The sequence below is a fragment of the Pseudophryne corroboree genome, chromosome 4 (genome assembly GCF_028390025.1).
Source record: "Pseudophryne corroboree isolate aPseCor3 chromosome 4, aPseCor3.hap2, whole genome shotgun sequence".
Lineage (NCBI taxonomy): Eukaryota > Metazoa > Chordata > Amphibia > Anura > Myobatrachidae > Pseudophryne > Pseudophryne corroboree.
The window spans coordinates 543,070,988-543,093,581 of NC_086447.1; the positions used below are offsets into that span (position 1 = coordinate 543,070,988).

At 44.9% G+C, this 22,594-nt stretch overlaps 1 protein-coding gene across 12 annotated transcripts in view; it reads left to right on the forward strand.

The window, feature by feature from the left end:
* Positions 1 to 22,594, forward strand: part of PTPRK (protein tyrosine phosphatase receptor type K) — a 689,055-nt gene that overhangs the window by 472,085 nt on the left and 194,376 nt on the right. For all 12 annotated transcript variants that reach the window (XM_063917349.1, XM_063917350.1, XM_063917338.1 and 9 more), the window contains exons 9-11: positions 12,879 to 12,988; positions 13,367 to 13,568; positions 14,136 to 14,241. In XM_063917349.1, coding sequence (XP_063773419.1) covers positions 12,879 to 12,988; positions 13,367 to 13,568; positions 14,136 to 14,241 — 418 coding nt within the window. The remainder of the gene's footprint in view (positions 1 to 12,878; positions 12,989 to 13,366; positions 13,569 to 14,135; positions 14,242 to 22,594) is intronic.

A 22,594-nucleotide genomic window follows, 5' to 3' on the forward strand; every position in this document is an offset into this window, starting at 1 on the left:
CATGCACAGCAGCGATCAGGTCTGAATATAACCCATTGTCAATATAACAATTCCAGTACAGTAGACTGGCACCCAGCTCATGGCCACACCACACATTTTGCTCCTCCCAGTGGGCCATAAATAGATTTGCATAGCTGGGCGCCAGTCTAGTACCCATGGCGGTACTGGTTAACTGAAGATAATCACCAAACTAAGAGAAGTTGTTATTCAAAATGAGCGATATACCACCTGAGAAAAAAACATTTCTTCCTACATATTACTCTGTTTCAAAAAGAAATCCGTAGCCTCCAATTTTAGTTTATGGTCTATGACCGTATAAAGTGGCGTAACGTCAACTGTAACTAGCAAAAAGCCTGGTTTCCATTCCACGGTCATAGTTGCTATAGTATCTTTCAAAAAGGACTTAGTAGATTTCACAATGGGCTGCAATAATTGATCAATAAACAGACAAATTAGATAAACAGGAATTAGTACCAGCACAATAGGACGACTGAGGGGTGGGGTTCTTTATTTTCATGTATTTATCTTCTAAAGGACATTCAAGACAGGTATGGATGGGTTCTCTATGGTGAACAATAGATGTTCCTCTTCCATAATCACATCTTTAAAGATACTGTACAGGTTAAAAATGTCTATAGTTTTTTGTCTATATTAGCACTATAATTGCTACTAAGTTTCTTGTAAGTCCCCTCATCCATAAGTTGTGTCATTACTTCTTCATTGTAGTCCTCCAAATTCATAACAATTATGCTACCCCCCCTGTCAGCAGGGGGTAGCATAATTGGTGTACATACAGTATGTGGTGTACATATCTATATATTTGTAAAGTTTTTTTGGTGTACGTATAAACTTTTATCGGATGAACAGTTGGTTTACATTTTTCTTGGATCCTACTGGTCTGTGGTATCTGCTGTGCACTGGGACTCATTCATCGTGATAGGAGTCACGACATTTGAAGAGACCAACGCAAAGATACCTTTTTGTGAACATAGGGCACCTTATATAGCCGGTGTTTTACAATGGGGGCAGGAACTTGCTCACCTGGGCCTTGAAAAGCACTGAGTGGTGATTTTAAAGAAACCTTTTGGGGAACGCAGTTTTCTTATACCAGGTAAGTTTAGAGATTTCTCCTGATATATAAGAAATGCTTTTCTGACTATGACTGATGCGGACTTCCTGGCTTTTTCCTCTTAAGAATATTAGACATCTACACGAGATTCCCTGGATCTGACGAGGAGGGCTTGTGTTTACTTATACTTGCAGCGCTTGTGGACCACTCTTCTCTATTGTGTATCTGGAAGAACTGATTTGACGTGACAAAAATATAATTATTAAAATGTCATACACCTCAAAAGCACAGACCGTCTATTACTCTCCAAAGCTTAGTACATCTCCCCCTTAGTGTGTTTAAAGTGTAGAGAAAGTAACAACCAATCAGATCTTAAGTGTGATTTTTCAAACACAACCTGTAACATGGCATTTAGGAGCTGATTGGCTGGTACTTCATATCTCTCCACTTTATCTCTCTACAAGGATTAGTACATCTGCCCCTATTACTGGCCAGTCCCTTGGTGTGTAGTAGTAATATGAAATCTTACCAGATTCTCACCAGAGAAATAATCAGCTGGTGATAGTGTAGTAAGCGCAGGGAGTTTATAAATGCACCTTTCTCTAACGTCCTAGTGGATGCTGGGGACTCCGTAAGGACCATGGGGAATAGACGGGCTCCGCAGGAGACTGGGCACTCTAAGAAAGATTTAGTACTACTGGTGTGCACTGGCTCCTCCCTCTATGCCCCTCCTCCAGACCTCAGTTAGAATCTGTGCCCGGAAGGAGCTGGGTGCTTTTAGTGGGCTCTCCTGAGCTTGCTAATAAGAAAGTATTTTAGTTAGGTTTTTTATTTTCAGAGAGCTTCTGCTGGCAACAGACTCTCTGCTACGTGGGACTGAGGGGAGAGAAGCAAACCTACTAACTGCGGCTAGGTTGCGCTTCTTAGGCTACTGGACACCATTAGCTCCAGAGGGTTCGAACACAGGATCTTAACCTTGGTCGTCCGTTCCCGGTGTCGCGCCGCCGTCCCCCTCGCAGAGCCAGAAGACAGAAGCCGGCAGAAGCAAGAAGACATCGAAATCGGCGGCAGAAGACTCCTGTCTTCACATGAGGTAGCGCACAGCACTGCAGCTGTGCGCCATTGCTCCCACACTAACCCACACACTCCGGTCACTGTAGGGTGCAGGGCGCCGGGGTGGGGAAGGGGGGGCGCGCCCTGGGCAGCAATGTCCACCTTGGACACTGTTATATGCATGAGCCCCCGCCATTAATTTTACACAATTTCGCGGGAGAAGCCCGCCGCTGAGGGGGCGGGGCCTTCTTCCTCAGCACTCACCAGCGCCATTTTCTCTCCACAGCTCCGCTGAGAGGAAGCTCCCCAGGCTCTCCCCTGCACGATAGAGAGGGTGAAAAAGAGAGGGGGGGGGCACATAAATTTGGCGTAAAAACAATATATACAGCAGCTACTGGGTTAATACTAAGTTACTGTGTGATTCCTGTGTCATATAGCGCTGGGGTGTGTGCTGGCATACTCTCTCTCTGTCTCTCCAAAGGGCCTTGTGGGGGAACTGTCTTCAAATAGAGCATCCCCTGTGTGTGTGGTGTGTCGGTACGTGTGTGTCGACATGTCTGAGGTAAAAGGCTCCCCTAAGGAGGAGATAGAGCAAATATGTGTGTGAGAGGGTGTCTCCGTCGACAACGCCGACACCTGTTTGGATATGTGTAAGTGCTGAGGTGAATTTATTGCACAAAAGATTAGAGAACAGACAGGAAATCTACCCATGTCTGTCCCTGTGTCACAGAGACCTTCAGAGTCTCACAATGCTCACTATCCAAAATAATAAACACTGATATCGACACGGAGTTTGACTCCAGTGTCGACTACGATAATGCAAAGTTACAGCCAAGATGGCTGAAAGGTATTCAATATATGATTATTGTAATAAAAGATGATTTGCATATCACTGATGACCCATTTGTCCCTGACACAAGGGTACACATGTTAAGGGGAAGAAAGCTGAGGTAAATTTCCCTCCTCTCATGAGGAAAAAGAGCGGGAATCTCCAGACAAGAGACTGCAGCTTCCCACAAAAAATTCTCAGGCAGTATCCTTTCCCCACTAGGGCCAGGATGTGTTGGTAGTCTTCCCGTAGGGTGTCCTGTTTGCACAGAAGGTAGCACTAGCTATTCTCAGGGATCCTGCAGATAGCGTGCACATTCTAGTATACTACTCAGACCGGCGATTGTGTCGGCATGGGTTTATAGCGCTGTGGCAGCGTGGACAGGTACCTTATCAGCAGAGATTGAGACCCTAGTATGCATATAGATATATATAGATATATATATATATATAGAGAGATATATATATTTAAGATGCTGTCTTAAGTGAGATATATATATATATATATATATATATATATATATATTTCCAGTATATGCCGGCACTCAAATCATAACAGCAGCTTGCTCTGGTGCCCGTTAAAGCAGAGAAATAGTCGTCCAAAGGAAAACGGCACTCAGAGGCAATACATCGTAGAAAAGAGGTTTCATTCATCCCATTAACGTTTCGGGGCGACATTCTGAGGACGGGGCTTGTCGCCCCGAAACGTTAATGGGATGAATTAAACCTTTTTTTCTACGATGTATTGCCTCTGAGTGCCGTTTTCCTTTGGACGACTATATATATATATATATATATATATATATATATAAAACATGCCCAAAGAGACATGAGTATACTGGGTCCTAGAGTCAAAGCTATGTCGATTTCTGCTTGACGTGTCCTGTAGAATATGCAATGGACAGATGATGCCGACTTAAGAGGCATGTGGAAGGCTGAGGATTGTGTGGAGAAGGGTTCTCGGGCCTGGTCTACACAGCTATAGCTGGTAATTCTGATATTTTGCCTTATATTCCTGCACAGCCTAGGAAAGCACGACATTATCAAATGCAGCCTTTCGAATAAAGAAACAAGAAAGTCAGAGGTGCGTCCTTTCTTGCCAGAGGCGGGGGCACAGGAAAGAAGCTGCACAACACAGCTAGTTCCCAGGAACAGAAGTCCTCCCCGGCCTCTACAAAAATCCACCGCAAGGCGGAGCTAGGCCCGTTGGGGGCACGCCTTCGTCAGTTCAGCCACAAGTGGGTTCACTCCCTGTTAGATCCCTGGTCAATAGATATTGTGTGTCAGGGATACAAGCTGGACTTTGAGAAGATGCCCCATCACCGACGGCCCTGCCGGCTTCCCCCCACGAGAGGGAAACAGTGTTAACTGCAATTCATAAATTGTATCTTCAACAGGTGGTGGTCAAGGTTCCCCTCCTTCAACAAGGAGGGGGTTATTATTCGACCATGTTGTAGTCCCGAAACCAGACGGTTCGGTCGGACCCATATTGAATTTAAAATCCCTGAACATATACCTGAAAGGGTTCAAGTTCAAGATGGAATCGCTAAGAGCGGTTATTGCAAGCCTGAAAGGGGGAGATTTTATGGTGACTCGGGACATAAAGGATGCATATCCTTCATGTCCCCATTTATCCACCTCATCAGACGTACCTCAGAATTGCGGTACGGGATGGTCATTACCAATTTCAGACGTTGCCGTTTGGTCTCTCCACGGCCTTGAGAATATTCACCAAGGTAATGGCGGAAATGATGGTGCTCCTGCGGAAGCAAGGTGTCACTGTTATCACGTACTTGGACGATCTCCTCATAAAAGCGAGATCAAGAGAGCAGTTGCTGAACAGCGTATCACTTTCTCTGGAAGTGAAACGGCAATACGGCTGGATTCTATATATTCCAAAGTCGCAGTTGGTTCTTACAGCTCATCTGCCTCTCCTAGGCATGATCCTAGACACAGACCAGAAAAGGGTTTATCTCCCGATAGAGAGAGCTCAGAAGCTCGTGACACTGGTCAGGAATCTATTAAAACCAAAACAGGTGTCAGTGCATCACTGCACTCGAGTCCTGGGAAGGAGGGTGGCATCATTCGAGGCCATTCCCTTCGGCAGGTTCCATAGGAGGACCTTCCAATGGGACTTACTGGAGAAGTGGTCCGGATCACATCTTCGGATGCATCGGTTAATCACCCTATCCCCCAGAGCCAAGGTGTCTCTCCTGTGGTGACTGCAGAGTGCTCACCTTCTCGAAGGTCGCAGATTCGGCATTCAGGACTGGGTCCTGGTGACCACGGATGCAAGCCTCCGAGGGTGGGGGGGGGCAGTCACACAGGGAAGAAATTTCCAAGGGCTGTGGTCAAGGCAGGAGACTTGCCTTCACATCAGTATCCTGGAACTAAGGGCCATATACAACGCGCTAAGCCAAGCGGAGACCCTGCTTCGCGACCAACCGGTTCTGATCCAGTCAGACCGCAGTGGCTCATGTAAACCGCCAAGGCGGCACAAGGAGCAGGGTGGTGATGGTAGAAGCCACCAGAATTCTACGCTGGGCGGAGAATCACGTAAGCGCACTGTCAGCAGTGTTCATTCCGGGAGTGGACAACTGGGAAGCAGACTTCCTCAGCAGGCACGACCTCCACCCGGGAGAGTGGGGACTTCATCAGGAAGTCTTCACGCAGATTGCAAATCGATGGGAACTGCCACAGGTGGACATGATGGCGTCCCGCCTCTACAAAAAGCTAAAAAGGTATTGCGCAAGGTCAAGGGACCCTCAGGCGATAGCTGTGGACGCACTAGTAACACCGTGGGTGTTCTAGTCGGTCTATGTGTTTCCTCCTCTTCCTCTCATTACCAAAGGTGCTGAGAATTGTAAGAAAAGAGGAGTGAGAACAATACTCATTGTTCCGGATTGGCCAAGAAGGACTTGGTACCCGGAACTGCAAGAAATGCTCACAGAGGACCCATGGCCTCTGCCTCTCAGACAGGACCTGTTGCAACAAGGGCCCTGTCTGTTTCAAGACTTACCGCGGCTGCGTTTGATGGCATGGCGGTTGAACGTCGGATCCTAGCGGAAAAAGGCATTCCGGATGAAGTTATTCCTACGCTGATAAAGGCTAGGAAGGACGTGACAGCAAAGCATTATCACCGTATATGGCGAAAATATGTTGCTTGGTGTGATGCCAGGAAGGCCCCTACAGAGGAATTCCAGCTGGGTCGATTTCTGCACTTCCTACAGTCAGGTGTGACTGTGGGCCTAAAATTAGGGTCCATAAAGGTCCAGATTTCGGCCCTATCCATTTTCTTTCAAAAAGAACTGGCTTCACTGCCTGAGGTTCAGACGTTTGTTAAGGGAGTGCTGCATATTCAGCCCCCTTTTGTGCCACCGGTGGCACCTTGGGATCTTAACGTGGTGTTGGGTTTCCTGAAATCCCACTGGTTTGAGCCACTTAAGACTGTGGAGCTAAAGTATCTCACATGGAAAGTGGTCATGCTGTTGGCCTTTGCTTCGGCTAGGCGTGTGTCAGAATTGGCGGCTTTGTCATGTAAAAGCCCCTATCTGGTTTTCCATATGGACAGGGCAGAATTGCGGACTCGTCCGCAATTTCTGCCAAAGGTGGTGTCATCTTTTCATTTGAACCAACCTATTGTGGTGCCTGCGGCTACTTGTGACTTGGAGGATTCCAAGCTGTTTGACGTAGTCCGGGCTTTGAAGATTTAGGTAACCAGAACGGCTGGAGTCAGGAAGACTGACTCGCTGTTTATCCTGTATGCATCCAACAAGCTGGGTGCTCCTGCTTCAAAGCAAACTATTGCTCGCTTGATCTGTAACACGATTCAGCAGGCTCATTCTGCGGCTGGATTGCCGCATCCAAAATCAGTGAAAGCCCATTCCACAAGGAAGGTGGGCTCTTCTTGGGCGGCTGCCCGAGGGGTCTCGGCATTACAGCTTTGCCGAGCTGCTACTTGGTCGGGGGTCAAACACCTTTGCAAAATTCTACAAGTTTGATACTCTGGCTGAGGAGGACCTTGTGTTTGCCCATTCGGTGCTGCAGAGTCATCCGCACTCTCCCGCCCGTTTGGGAGCTTTGGTATAATCCCCATGGTCCTTACGGAGTCCCCAGCATCCACTAGGACGTTAGAGAAAATAAGATTTTACTCACCGGTAAATCTATTTCTCGTAGTCCGTAGTGGATGCTGGGCGCCCGTCCCAAGTGCGGACTTTCTGCAATACGTGTATATAGTTATTGCTTAATAAAGGGTTATGTTATGTTGGCATCCATTGGTTGATGCTCTGTTGTTTGTTCATACTGTTAACTGGGTAAGTTTATCACAAGTTATACGGTGTGATTGGCGTGGCTGGTATGAGTCTTGCCCTGTGTTCCAAAATCCTTTCCTTGTAATGTCCGCTCTTCCGGGCACAGTTTCCTTAACTGAGGTCTGGAGGAGGAGCATAGAGGGAGGAGCCAGTGCACACCAGTAGTACTAAATCTTTCTTAGAGTGCCCAGTCTCCTGAGGAGCCCGTCTATTCCCCATGGTCCTTACGGAGTCCCCAGCATCCACTACGGACTACGAGAAATAGATTTACCGGTGAGTAAAATCTTATTATTTCACTGGATTAAAATGCCAAAAAACATCAAGATGCAATTCCGCTGCAGTACTTAAATTAGGAGACAAAGCTCCAATGTTAGTACCTGGAGTTCATATTTATGAAGCAGTGATAACCCTCTTTTTACCAAAGATATGAGTTACCACTGCTACCTCTCAGGGCTGTAGTGAGGATTCTCGAGCCCCGGTAATGAAAGGGGGTGTGGCCTAATCATGGTGGTGATGTCACGCCCTATTTAAAAAAAAAAGTGTAGGAAATCATTTACCTGCAGTAGGGGCACCATGGAGGGGGTACAATCAGTGTGATTACTCTCCCCTCATTCCAGCCAGAGGAGACTGCTGCACCTAGTGGCAGCAGCATGCTCCCTGCACCTACTACAGCCCAGCACAAAGCAACGTGTGTGGGCTAGAGAAAGAGGCTGCTGGCTGACATGTAAGGGGAAGGGGAGTGTGCGTGGCAGCCATTCACTTTCTCCTGCACCGCTGCATTGAAGCAGCAGCGGTGACAGCATGTTCCCCAACCTCCCGACAGCCATCCGGGACACTTCTGTCTGCAGGAGGGGCAGCGGGACAGTCCTCGAAAAGCTTGACTGTGCTGCTAAAGTTAGGACAATTGGGATGTATGGTGTTATGTACCAGAGGTTCTACACAGTGTCCCAACATTTTTACCTTAAAAGAAGGATTCCCCCCACCTCTTTTACCCTTATGTGTACACCTCTGGATTAATGTACACAATGGGCCAGATCTGAGTTTTCCTAGCTACAATTTAACAGTGTAGACTGTAGTCTCAAGTTAAAATGTATTTTCTGAAAAAAGTTGTTTCTCGTGAATTGCATTGGCTTGGTATGTAATCTAAAGGCCTAATTCATGTTTGTACGCACATGCCTATGCAGCTGGGATTTTCCAGGCTACGTATTTACTAATCATAGAAAGTAAAGCAGTCACCCGCAAAAGAATATAGACAACCAAAGAGCCATCGCAAAGTCCTTAGCAACTGTGTACATACAGTATACGCTGTATCGAAGCAATAACGAGGAACATGGACTCCTGTGGCCACAAAGGCTGCCCGCAGCAGTAGCGATGCTGGCATGATGTTTCTCTGTGTACATGATTACACCTGAAGGAAGATACACACTCTGAAAATGGGCGTGATATGCCTGCGTTTTTGCCGGCACTACCCATAACCTCCCCCAAACAGTCCCTTTCTGTCAATCACTCTCTGTTTACATTTAAACTGCGAGCGGCATCGCAAAGGTATACCTGGCACGTGTACAGTGCGATCTCAGTGCATGCGCAGTCTGCCAGTAATCGCTCAGTTGCGTGAACATCAGCATTGCATACAAATATGGCCCAAAGTCTGCACTGATGAGCCCTAGTAAGGGGTGAAAGTCTGTCTCAGACCTGGCTTATAGTTCCCACTCTGAAAGCTTACTAAAAGTATACAGTGGTAAATGCAGACGATAATTCCCAACAACTTTGCTGCCTGTACCAAAGGCAGCCATGTTAGGTCACTTACAGACGTGTCCTCACTCATCTTTGCTATTTTTACAGCCATGGCGTAGCGTTTTCGCAATGCGAACGCTTCACGGGAATGTGCACTGCCATGGCTGATTTCATATGCTAATGATCATGGGTGCGTGCAATGCACACGCACTGCGATCGCACACAAAACTGGCATTACAACTTCGGGTAACTAGAGCATATACTCCCGCTACCTGTCCCCACAGTGGCTTACAGACCCCTGTCTCTACACGCGGGAGCCTCTTACTCGCGCTGCCTGACCGCTGCCGCCGTACTGCTCCCACTGATGTAAAGTGTTCTATTGAACACGCGCACCCACCCAGGAATGCCATGGCATAGTTTTCTTCGTGGGCAAAGATGTTTACTGGAAATGTGTGTTACAAATGTTTCCTCTTACATCCTTACTGCAGTCACGCTAAACAGACCCTCAAATGACGCAATGATGTGGCGGTACTGGGTAGCGCCAATCTCCTTTTTTGCTATTTTTTTTTTTTAGACACAGTGTAATGTAATAGGACATAGGAGCAGCTTCTGCTGATTTAAATTATATGCAGCATATATTCTGTATGTAGTAGCGGCTCCATCAGAATCCGAAATGGCACGGTACAGTGTTTTCCAGGAAAACATTGTAGCATAACATTTTGTATGCCAATACAGTCGCAGTCACATGCACAATATAGGCATGCTACATATCATTTTAATCAGCAGAAGCCGCTTGAGCGTCCTATTACATTACATTGCGTCTATGATGCATTTTTGCAAGAAAAAAAATAGCAAAAAAAGACAGCTAGCTAGTCACACTGCACTTACGCGTTGTGTGACACAACTTACAGTGCACAGAACAAAGATGTCACAGAGGACACATATGTATATCTTTCATGGGAAACTAAAATATTCCTGGCTCATTCATTCTGCTATAATAGGAGCTGTGGGCACCTCACCAAGCCAACATTTTAGAAAAGATCATTTTCTATTTTTTTTAAATGTGAGATTAATTTAAATCGCTCAAATGGGCAGACGTAGGCGAGCACAGTATTATTTCAAAAGATAATTTATGAAAATATATACACGTGCGCTGTCAACTGCAGCTGGTAGGGGGATGGTTACAGTCACCTTAAATCGATAAGAAAAAGTAAAGGTGTACCAGCGCTGGCTGTAAACAAGATAGTACCTTAATAGATGGTTTGTTTAAAAACAGATAATTTATTACCTACAATAGTCAAAGAGATTGAAAATAAAAGAAAACGGTATTATACTGAGTACACGCAATAAATGAATAACCACTTATAAGCTTCTATGTACAATTCAGGGTTAGAACCCTATGCGGTATACCTGTATTCATAAAGTCACTGTATTGAGCAGATTACCGGGTCAAAATGGTGCTGCAGTGAAAAGTCCAAAGTGGAGTAGGTGTCCAAAAGGGGAGGCAATAAATTACCTGGGATCATGGCGGTCAGGATACCGCCAGCCGGCAATGCCGCCAGACGAAATACCGGCTCACAGGGGCTATTCCCACAACACCCACAGAGTGGGAATAGATCCTGTGGGAATCCACTGTGCCCGCAGCGTGGTGAGGACAGTGAGCCCGCAAGGGGACTCGTAGCGCTCGCCCCGCTGCTGGCATTCTGGTGGGCGGGATGCTGCTGTCGGGATACTGACAGCTTGCATTCCATCCGCCGGGAATACATATGTATTCTATCCAAAGGTTTACCAAGGTTTAAAAGGCAGGAGTTTCAGTTAATGACTGTGTTTCATCCTACAGTACATATGAAAATTACTATCACCATCACCTGTTTGCTATGATTGGTTAATCAATCATCTAACTATAATCCTACAAAATCCCTGATTTTGTGCAAGTGTACCTAGAAACATAGTGTACCTAAAACATATCCAAAATACGCCCTTATCTTACACAAGACACTGCAAAAACTCTAATCCATGCACTCATCATCTCCCGCATTGATTATTGTAATAGTCTCCTTACCGGTCTTCCCAAACATAGGCTATCACCACTTCAATCCATTTTAAATGCAGCTGCGAGGCTAATCTTCCTCGCCAGACGTTCTTCATCTGCTGATCCGCTCTGTCAGTCCCTCCATTGGTTACCGGTATTCTACCGTGTCAAATATAAAATACTTTTACTTACATACAAGGCTATTAACCAAACTGCACCATCATACATCTCCTCACTCATCTCAAAATATCTCCCTACCAGACCTCTCCGCTCTGCACAAGATCTGCGTCTCTCATACACATGTATTACCTGTTCCCACTCAAAATTACAGGACTTTACCCGGGCTTCACCCACTCTGTGGAATGCACTCCCACGCACAATAAGACTCTCTTCTAGTCTCCAAACCTTTAAACGTTCTTTGAAAACTCATCTCTTCAGACAAGCCTACCAAATTTCAGACCCACACACATAACCTTCACAGCTTCCCTATTAAGTTACATCCCCTCTGTACAGTCCACATAAACTCACATTTTGTCTTCCAACATTGCTGGGTGATCATATCATATACAACCCATTAAGAACCTAGCAACCTGGGGAACCATTATGTAACAGGTAGCATCTATCCTTGTGTATCAATGCCTATTTCCCTATAGATTGTAAGCTTGCGAGCAGGGCCTTCCTACCTCTGTCTGTCTGTCTTTGCCCAGTTTTGTTCTATAATTGTTGTTCTAATTGTAAAGCGCAACGGAATATGCTGCGCTATATAAGAAACTGCTAATAAATAAATAAATAAATAAATAGAAGAACTGCCTGAAACTTTTGCACAGTATTGTACATCTAGCCTCCTGGTATGTTAAGCAACCCTTCTAGTCATGTGGCTTGACTGTAGTGCCAAGCGTCTTTTTGTGCAACTTTTTCCGTCAAAATGCGTCCTATTCACATTGCTATGCGAGTAAGATAAACAAGCAGACTCTGCTGATTGAAATATGCCTATATTCTGTGTGCGATCGTTCTTGTATCTGCATCCGAAACGCTATACTACTATTTTGTATGCAGATACAGCTGCAGACGCGCACAGAATATAGGAATGCAGTATATAATTTTAATCAGCAAAGACTACTTGATAGTCTTACTTGCATAATTATGTGAATAAGATGCTTTTTTCGGCAAAACAAATAAGCCGGAATTGCACGGAACGTGTCAGGTCACTCACGCCAGGCATCTCCCGCTGCGTAAAATGTATGAGGACATATCTGCATTGACATTTTTAAATTCACTTATCAGACTTCACAGTTTGTTACTGAAAGCTCTCGACCTTTAGGCTCTGAGTCTGTTATCTCTTATTTACTATTAAATTAATTGGCTATAGTCTCATGATCATCAGCTTAATTTTCGCAATGCTTGCCTCCACTACAGCAAGACGGTGAAGAGATTTTTAAACATGTAGTGAACTGATGGGTGTATCTAAAATTAGTGCAGTGAGACCCCTCCCAAAGATTACACTGCACAGTGATAGCAAAGAAGCTGGCACTGTGCCAGAGCCTTTGCTGTTGTCTGTATAAATGTTACTGGGAACACAAGGTTAAGAGGAGGTCAGGTGCACATACAGTACCACAACACCTCACCGGATGAACTATACACTCCTCTCTGTGAACTGCACAATTATATTTGTTTATGGTGAATCTATTGTGTATTTTAATGTTGTATAAGCAGTAAAATTATTAATTGCTTGGTAAATAAAAAAACAAAGAATGAATGTATATGTGTGTATATATACTGTGTGTGTATATATATATATATATATATATATATATATATATATATATATAATTTTATTTTTATCCTTTTTCAGTACCTGGACAAGTGCCATTCAATTCACTGAAGGGCACACCATTTGAAGATAAGATCTTCCTGAATTGGAAGGAGCCTACAGAGCCAAATGGAGTTATCACTCAATATGAGGTACCCCTGAAACATCTGGTGAAATGTCTTTGTTAAATTAATAGCCATAATTAATCATGTTGGGTACTACAGATTGTTGTTTGAAAGCTCCCTAGCACCTCGAGGTTATTGAACTATCATGGAAGGTCACAGAAGTGATGAGGCTATAGAAACTCATGGACAGGTGCTGAACAGTCTGTGCTGGTCACATTCTGGATCCTATAATAAATGACAGAATGGAGGAATCGTTAGTGATTTTCTATAATGAAACAATAATCTACAAACTCATTTAATTTTGACTTCATATTGTCAGTTCAAGAGCTTTATGTACGTTATGTTCTAAAATGTGCTGTAATATGGCAGTGATCGGCCAATTCCAAAGATTGTTTCTTTTCACAGGTTAAGTACAACAGTATCCGGTCTTTTGATCCTGCCGTTCCTGTGTCTGGTCCACCGCAGACTGTTTCCAAACTTTGGAATAGTACACACCATGTTTTCTCTCAGCTGCATCCAGGCACTACATACCAATTTCTTATAAAGGCTAGTACAATGAAGGGATTTGGTCCAGCAACAACTATTAACGTTACCACCAATATATCAGGTAATAAAGTGTACAAAACATGTACTTTCAATTATGACCCTGAAATTGAGCCATGATACAAATGCACTTGTTTATAGGGTGTGGTGCATCCCGCCACTCACCACATGTATAATGGCTTTTATTAATGCTTTACGCATGAAGATTTCAGCAAAGGGCACCTCTCCAGGTGGGATGTAGTCATGTGATCGGCAGTCAGGAGACAACACATCCTCCTACATCCCCCCCCGAGAATCCCAACAGTTGGACGTTCCATCCCACCCCAACCATCCGCATGACCCCATCCCCACCCAACTGGCATTCCGCTGCCAGCAGAGGTATGCTGACCGGCGCCTCCTAGCCAGCGGTCACACATGCCCAACCCCTCCCGATGAGAGCTGTCCTTTGTGGTGTTGGGTCTTATGTTTCCTTATACAGTACATTTATACTGGGCGCACACATTTCCTCAGCTTGTTACGGAGAATATAGAGTTAAACACAGCAGTGCCTGCCCCACATACAGTACATGTACATTGTAATTTGTATCCATCATTTACTCTTAACTCTTCTTTCTTCCTATGTGTATCTGTAGCGCCAACATTACCAGACTATGAGGGTGTTGATGCATTCCTTAATGAAACCGCCACCACTATCACTGTGCTGCTTAGGCCTGCCCAGGCTAAAGGTGCTCCTATCAGGTATGTGATGTATCAGTGTTGGCAGGCCTCATTCACCATTATTCCTGCATCAGTTGTACAATCTGTGTATCCTATAAAGTGGTCAGTAAGGCAGTCATCATCCCTCACATAATGACAAATGAAAATATTAACTATACGTTATGTGTGCGAGACTATGGGCAGAGATGTTGTCATATGGTGAACAAATGATGTCACTACTTGGATTTGTATTCACATACAACGTTTTTTACTACTGCAAATATGTGGAAGTTGCATTAGTATAAAACAGGCGCAGGTTTGTGTGTGTGTGTGTGTATATATGTGTGTGTGTATATGTATGTATATATATATATATATATATATATATATATATATATATATATATATATACACACACCGGTTGAGTATCCCATATCCAAATATTCCGAAATACGGAATATTCCGAAATACAGACTTTTTTGAGTGAGAGTGAGATAGTGAAACCTTTGTTTTTTGATGGTTCAATGTACACAAACTTTGTTTAATACACAGTTATTAAAAATATTGTATTAAATGACTTCAGGCTGTGTGTATAAGGTGTATATGAAACAAATGAATTGTGTGAATGTAGACATACTTTGTTTAATGCACAAAGTTAGTAAAAATATTGGCTAAAATGACCTTCAGGTTGTGTGTATAAAGTGTATATGAGACATAAATGCATTCTGTGCTTAGACTTAGGTCCCATCGCCATGATATCTCATTATGGTATGCAATTATTCCAAAATACGGAAAAATTCGATATCCAAAATAACTCTGATCCCAAGCATTTTGGATAAGGGATACTCTACCTGTATATATATACACACACAAGCCGACGCCTGTTATATTAGCAATTATATTTATTTTATTTATTAACAGTTTCTTATATAGAGCAGCAAATTCCATTGCTCTTTACAATTGGAATATTGCCCATGCATACACAAACAAGCGGTTTAAGTCACCTTCTTTTACAGATTTTAAAAATGCATCTGTCTGTACATTTCACATTTATCTATTTCCTTTACTTCTCTCCCCTCTTATTGCTGGTCCTGACAGCTATGGTGGGCAGATTTTCAGGGCTGCTAGCTAAATAGGAGGCTCATTACGGAAATCTGTAATTGTAGATTTGACAAGGATTCCTGAAACTTTACAAGTCTCTGCTGTCTCTGTCAATTATGAGATTTTCGCCCTCATCTGCGGTTTGAAAATGCTGACCTCCCATATATTATTACATTTTGATGTTACTGACTTGGAGCTATGTGCAGATGTATTAACGTGTGCTTCATGCAGTATGTAGACAGAAGGAACTACTTTGTTGTGTGTTCCGGCTTCAATGCAGTCATAAGTCATTCAGTCCTATTACTTGTATTGCTGGGGATGTTTGCATCTGTCATATCCATTTTAGGGATGTCGGTAGGTTTTTATTAGAGATGCAACTTGTCCTCTGAAAATCAAATACGTTTCTGAGACAACTCCTGTTCTGTTGCCGAAATGACTCTGTGGCAGTAATGGGGGGGAAACACTTTAAAATAGCAATCATACAGCTTTTAATTATATTCATTTGGTTTTGTTTTATCAACACTACTTGTCCACAGAAAGTGCATATTGTCAAAGCTAATACTTTGTAATAAGGGGCACTCTGTGACTAATGACTTATTTTCAGTGAACAAGTGAAAGCGTGGGCTGGTTTACTTTTAGCTGAAAGGGAACTCAGTGAGTCTAGTGCTTTCTACATGATGCTGACAGAATTCAGCAGTCATTTCTATTCATCATAGCAGTCTCTGCCTGAACACACACACACATACCGTGCAGGCGTGAGGAAATAGATTCTCTCTCTCTCCACATTTGTTTGCATCCTATTTTACACAGGGGTAGAAGTATCAAACCTTGGAAATAGATAACGAGGAGAGAGAAAAAGGGGTCGGTGTATCAAGCCTTGGAGAGAGATAAAGTACCAACTGATTAGCTTCTGTCATTTGTCAAGCACAGCCTGTAAAACAACAGAGGCTGTCTGGTTAGTACGTTATCTGTCTCCATGGCTTGATGCATGTCCCCCACAGTTTCATGCAAAGAAAGTATTAGGGGTATATGCAATTCCGGGCGAATTGCGGCAATTTTTCGCCCGTTTTTTAATTCGACCGTCGAATTCCGGCAGGTGGGTGCCGGAATTCGACATATTCAATAAAAAACGAATTCGACAGTCCAGCTGTCGAAAAACGTCCGTTTTGATGGATTTTGATTAGATTTTTAAAAATGTTAAAAAACTGTAAAAAAACCCGGAAAAAAATTGCGTGGGGTCCCCCCCCCCCCCCTCCTAAGCATAACCAGCTTCGGGCTCTTTGAGCCGGTCCTGGTTGCCAAAATATGGGGGGGGGGAATGACCGGGGATCCCCCGTATTTTAACAACCAGCACCAGGCTCTGCGCCTGGTCCTGGTGCAAAAAATACGGGGGACAAAAAGAGTAGGGGTCCCCCGTATTTTTTGGACCAGCACCGGGCTCCACTAGCTGGACTGATAATGCCACAGCCGGGGGTCACTTTTATACAGCGCCCTGCGGCCGTGGCATTAAATATCCAACTAGTCACCCCTGGCCGGGGTACCCTGGAGGAGTGGGGACCCCTTCAATCAAGGGGTCCCTCCCCCCAGCCACCCAAGGGCCAGGAGTGAAGTCCGAGGCTGTCCCCCCCCATCCAAGGGCTGCGAATGGGGGGCTGATAGCCTTGAGTAAAATGTAAGAATATTGTTTTTTTTTTTTTTTTTTTTTGCAGAAGAACTACAAGTCCCAGCAAGCCTCCCCGCAAGCCGGTACTTGGAGAACCACAAGTACCAGCATGCGGGGGGGGGGGGGGAACGGGCCCGCTGGTACCTGTAGTTCTACTGCAAAAAAAAATACCCTAATAAAAACAGGACACAGACACCGTGAAAATACAACTTTATTTCACACATGCCGACACATACATACTTACCTATGCTGACACGCCGACTCTGGCCACGTCTCTGTCTGTCGACGTCCGGGGTACTTGAAAATAAAATTATACTCTCCTAAATCCAGTGTCCTGTGATATTTGTAATCCACGTACTTGGCAAAACAAAAAAACGCATACCCGCTCCACACGGACTGAAATGGGGTCCCATGTTTACACATGGGACCCCTTTACCCGAATGCAGAGACCCCCCTTGACTCCTGTCACAGAGAGTCTCTTCAGCCAATCAGGTAGCGCCACGTCGTGGCACTCTCCTGATTGGCTGTATGTGCGTCTGAGCTGTCAGACAGCGCATCGCACAGCCCGTCCATTATATTCAATGGTGGGAACATTGCGGTCAGCGGTGGGGTTACCTGCGGTCAGCCACTGACCGCGGGTAACCCCACCGCTGACCGCAAAGTTCCCACCATTGAAACTAATGGAGGGAGCTGTGCGATGCGCTGTCTGCCAGCTCAGACGCGCATAGGGAATCAGGAGAGTGCCAGGGCGTGGCGCTACCTGATTACCTGAAGGGACTCTCTGTGACAGGAGTCACAGGGGGTCTCCGCATTCGGGGAAAGGGGTCCCATGTGTAAACATGGGACCCCTTTCAGTCCGTGTGGAGCGGTTATGCGTTTTTTTGTTTTGCCAAGTACGTGGATTACAAATATCACAGGACACTGGATTTAGGGGAGTATAATTTTATTTTCAGGTACCCTGGACGTCGACAGACGGAGACATGGCCAGAGTCGGCGTGTCAACATAGGTAAGTATGTATGTGTCGGCATGTGTGTAATAAAGTTTTACTTTCAAGGTGTGTGTGTCCTGTTTTTATTTGGGTATTTTTTTGCAGTAGAACAACAGGTACCAGCGGGCCCGTTTCCCCCCCGCATGCTGGTTCTCCAAGTATCGGCTTGCTGGGACTTGTAGTTCTTCTGCAAAAACAATATTCTTACATTTTACTCAAGGCTATCAGCCCCCCATCCGCAGCCCTTCGATGGGGGGGACAGCCTCGGGCTTCACCCCTGGCCCTTGGGTGGCTGGGGGGGGACCCCTTGATTGAAGGGGTCCCCACTCCTCCAGGGTACCCCGGCCAGGGGTGACTAGTTGGATATTTAATGCCACGGCCGCAGGGCGCTGTATAAAAGTGACCCCCGGCTGTGGCATTATCTGTCCAGCTAGTGGAGCCCGGTGCTGGTCCAAAAAATACGGGGGACCCCTACTCTTTTTGTCCCCCGTATTTTTTGCACCAGGACCAGGCGCAGAGCCCGGTGCTGGTTGTAAAAATACGGGTGATCCCCTGTCATTTTTTTCCCCGTATTTTGGCAACCAGGACCGGCTCAAATAGCCCGAGGCTGGTTATGCTTAGGAGGGGGGACCCCACGCATTTTTTTTCCTGATTTTTACACCATTCCATTAAAAAAAAATATATATATTAATATTTTAAAAAATATATAAATAATACTTGTGCCTCCTAAATAGACAAACCAAGTACCTAATCCCTTCTAATATAAATAGATATGCTATTACCAAAAAAAAACCCACAAAAAAAAACATGTTTTTAAAAATTTTTATTAGATTCCACCAGCAAAGTGTGACGGATTGAAAATGACGAATTTACTGTCTAAAAGCACCGTTGTCGAATTTACAATCTTCAATTGAATATACTTTTGTCGAAATGCCGCATTTGTACCATTGCAGAAATGTCGAATTTGACAAATGTCGAATTTCAAAAAGTCGAATTTGGAATGGCCGTTTTTTTGGCGAAAAGTACTGTATTGCATTGTCGAATTATTATTTTTTTTGGCGAAAATGTCCCGTTTTTCGACATTTTTGGGAATTCGACCGCAATTGCATATACCCCTTAATGTTCACTTATTATTTTTTATTGAAGCGGGATGGTCACAGAAGGAATAAGCAACACAAACATGTTTGAATATATTAATTTTATACGCTCATTTGTACATTGCTTCAGGTTTTAAAAATATCCCTTTGAAATCATGTTTATACAGAGAGCGAGATTGTTCTGCAGAAAGTTTGCTTTTTGTTGTTACTTAGTAGAGATCTAGACAATGCAGGTTACATACCATCTGCTCTGAACATTTGTAAAGATCTTGTCATCAGAAACTGTAACGATGCATAGCAGTCTATTTTGGTACAGTGGCCAGATTTCTGTCCATCTGTGCCTGCATTACAGCATGTCAGATATCGTTTAGATCTGTATAGCTGTAAGCCAAGTTAGCGAGAAAGCCGCAGCAAGGTCATGAGGTGGAGATGCCTGTCAGTTCTCTCTGTCTCTAATGATATGACAACTGCAAATTGGTGCCTTAAGCAGAGCCCACAGCCAGTCATTATGTCCAGCCCTGAGTTTAAGCTTTCCATAATATAGTTACAAAGGGAGATGCTTGCGAAAATGATTTGAAAATATCAAGCTAAGAGCTTAATCTGTTCCGAGTCCTTCATAAATGGCAGGTTTCTCTGAGGATGTGCATAATAAACAAGCTGTAAAATATGGTTTATGTGTGTTCAGAAATGTAAAAACCTCAAATACCTATTAGAGAAATTGGAAACGTAAATAACATCTTGTCCTTGATGATCCAGTTTTAATTATACACAAGTGTCGTTTAGGGATCATATACACAGAGTGCGGTATAGCTGGCTGTTAGATTAGATATGATTGATTCCTATGAGGAACATATCCACAGTATACAAAAGAATTTCTAGTGAATGCTGGAAAAACCGTAGATGCATTGTCTGGTAATGTGTTCTGGTTGTTCTGGGGTGCTTCTATATTAAAAAGCTGAATCCAAGGGGCGTGGCTTGGATCGGAATGGAGTAGCAGTGTGCAACTCTAGCTCTCCATAATAATCCTGCTAAAACATCCTTTTTCCCCTAACCCGTGACTCCTGGGACCTACCTGCGGGCATAGGAAGGTGTGCTGCCCCTGCTGCCATCCGCGCTGGCCGGGAGCGTGAAGCGGCTCCTTGTGTCAGACCCCTCCAGTGTGCTGGCCCGGCTCCCTGCCTCTCTGCGTGCCGGAGCTGGAGAGAAGACGCGTGGGACACGCGACAGCGCTCCTGACGGCGGCCCTGCAGTGATCCCCCAGCTGGGGATCGGAGACTGAGGAGTCCCTGACTGACGGCCGGGAGTAGCGGTGACTACCAGAGGACTCGGCGGGCGGGTGAGTGCAGGGAGGAAAGCCCGCGAAGCCGCCATCCTCTTTTCTTTTCTCTAGTCTGCACATGTAAAACTGGTCTCTCAGCGCCATCTGGTGGTGGAATACAATAAAGTGAGCTGTGGCTGGAGCTTCCTCTATATCTCCCTCCTGGGCTTAATAAATAACCAAAAGTGTGGTGCCTCAATAAAACGGAAGGGGGAGGAAGGGAAAAAGAATATATATATAAAATACAAAATTATTGCTCCCCCTACATCCACTGAGGAGTTCCTGATTATACAGAAGAAGAAGGGGAATAGAGAGCAATAATAAGGAAGGAAACAGCACAGTCCTTATATGCTCCCTGCAAACCTGCAATAACCACATAGTTTTGCTCTTGGGCTGAATCAGCTAGTCTCCTATTCTCTGCATACAACCTATTTTGCGGTGTGCTCATAGGCCTGCTCTACTTTGCTACATTATTATTTATCATATCTGCCCGATCCGAGCGGCTCCAGCACCTGTGCTGACCTGATACTGCTCAGAGACTTTTTTGCTGTAATATCCTTGGAGTCCTGACTTCGCGTCCAGTGCTGCAATGGTGAAAGGAGGTCAGAGCGCGGCGAGCGCCGCCGCCGCCGCTGCAAAACTGGAGAAATTCGCTAGGTCGCAACAGGCAACTCATTCGGCAAAGCAGGGTGACACTGACCCATCCCCGCCTGCGGCTGAGGTCGCTGCCCCTGACCCCACTGAGCAGGTTCAGTCTACCCAGCAAATACTACAGGCCATTTTTGCGTCTGAGCAAAGGGTCACAGACAGGATTGGGCAAGTCCAGGCGGACGTCTCTCTCTTAAGACAGGATCTACAAAAAATCCGGGAAAGAGTGAGTGAAACTGAGCATCGGATATCTGATCTGGAAGACACTACATCACCCTTACAATTGAAAGTGGCCGACCTATCTACCCAGGTGATATCTATGCAGAGTAAAATGTCCGATATCGAGGGGAGACTACGGCGCAACAACGTTCGGTTTGTTGGGCTCCCTGAGAGGGCAGAGGGCACCTCCCCAGAATCCTTTCTGGAAAATTGGCTTATTAAATTATTTGGCAAAGAAGCATTTACCTCTCAATTCGCGGTGGAACGAGCGCACAGGCTCCCGCCTAGACCGCCACCACCCGGGGCTCCGGCTAGAACATTTATTGCTCGTTTCCTACATTTTAAGGACCGTGACGCTATACTCCGCATGGCCCGGACACAGGGCCCTATCCAACTAGATGGACATAATATATCCGTTTTCCCTGACTTTGCCCTGGAGGTGCAAAAGAGTAGATCACAGTTTCTGCAGGTTAAGCGTCAACTCCGTGACCGCAATATACAATACTCTATGCTGTTCCCGGCCAAACTGAGGGTGGTGTCTGATAACACCACTCATTTCTTCTCCACTCCTCAAGATGCTGCTGCATGGTTGGAACGACAGCCTCGTCCTCCTCGTTGATGTAATATCATACATTTGTTGATCTGTTACTTTCTTATTGCTGGCTAAGACTAACTGTTCCAAATCACGATACGCTAGTCATGCTGTGGATATATATGCAAAGTACTAGGGGGGCAATGTTGAGCAGCCTAATGTTGATATTAATCTCAATCTCGTTTTTATATGTTGGGGTACGCTGCTAGATATGTTTTTCTTTTCTTTTTCTTCCTTCTTTTTTTATTTTTCCAGGGTTAGGGTAATACTTCTACTGGTATTCTGAGGAGAGTTTATGCCGAAGATAGTGTAGGGGCATTTCTTTGGGATCTTAGTTAGGCCCCTATCCCTTAGATTAGTTACTTTGGTGGGAGTTATGGGATCCAGGTATACCTTATGTTCGCAAGGTGATACAGGGTGGGTGTGGGGGGGGTTAGTTTGTTTTTTTTCATGCCATCAATTTTTGACTATGTGTGTGTTCTGCTACACTGTGTTATTAGGTGATACAGGGTGGGTGCGGGGGGGGTTAGTTTATTTTTTTCCAAGCCATCACTTTTTAGCTCTGTGCGTATTTTGCAAAGACGTGTATTCTCTGCATTATGTTGCTTTGTGCTCATGTGCCTCCAGGAACGTAGGGGGACTGGTTATTCCTGTCCCTATGTACTGTTGGCTCAGCGTTGATATGCTGCGATGCCAGGCTCTGCTATATGTCTCTTTAACCTATCCTGTTATCCCTCTCCGGTATGATTTCTATGTCTACTGTTTCTG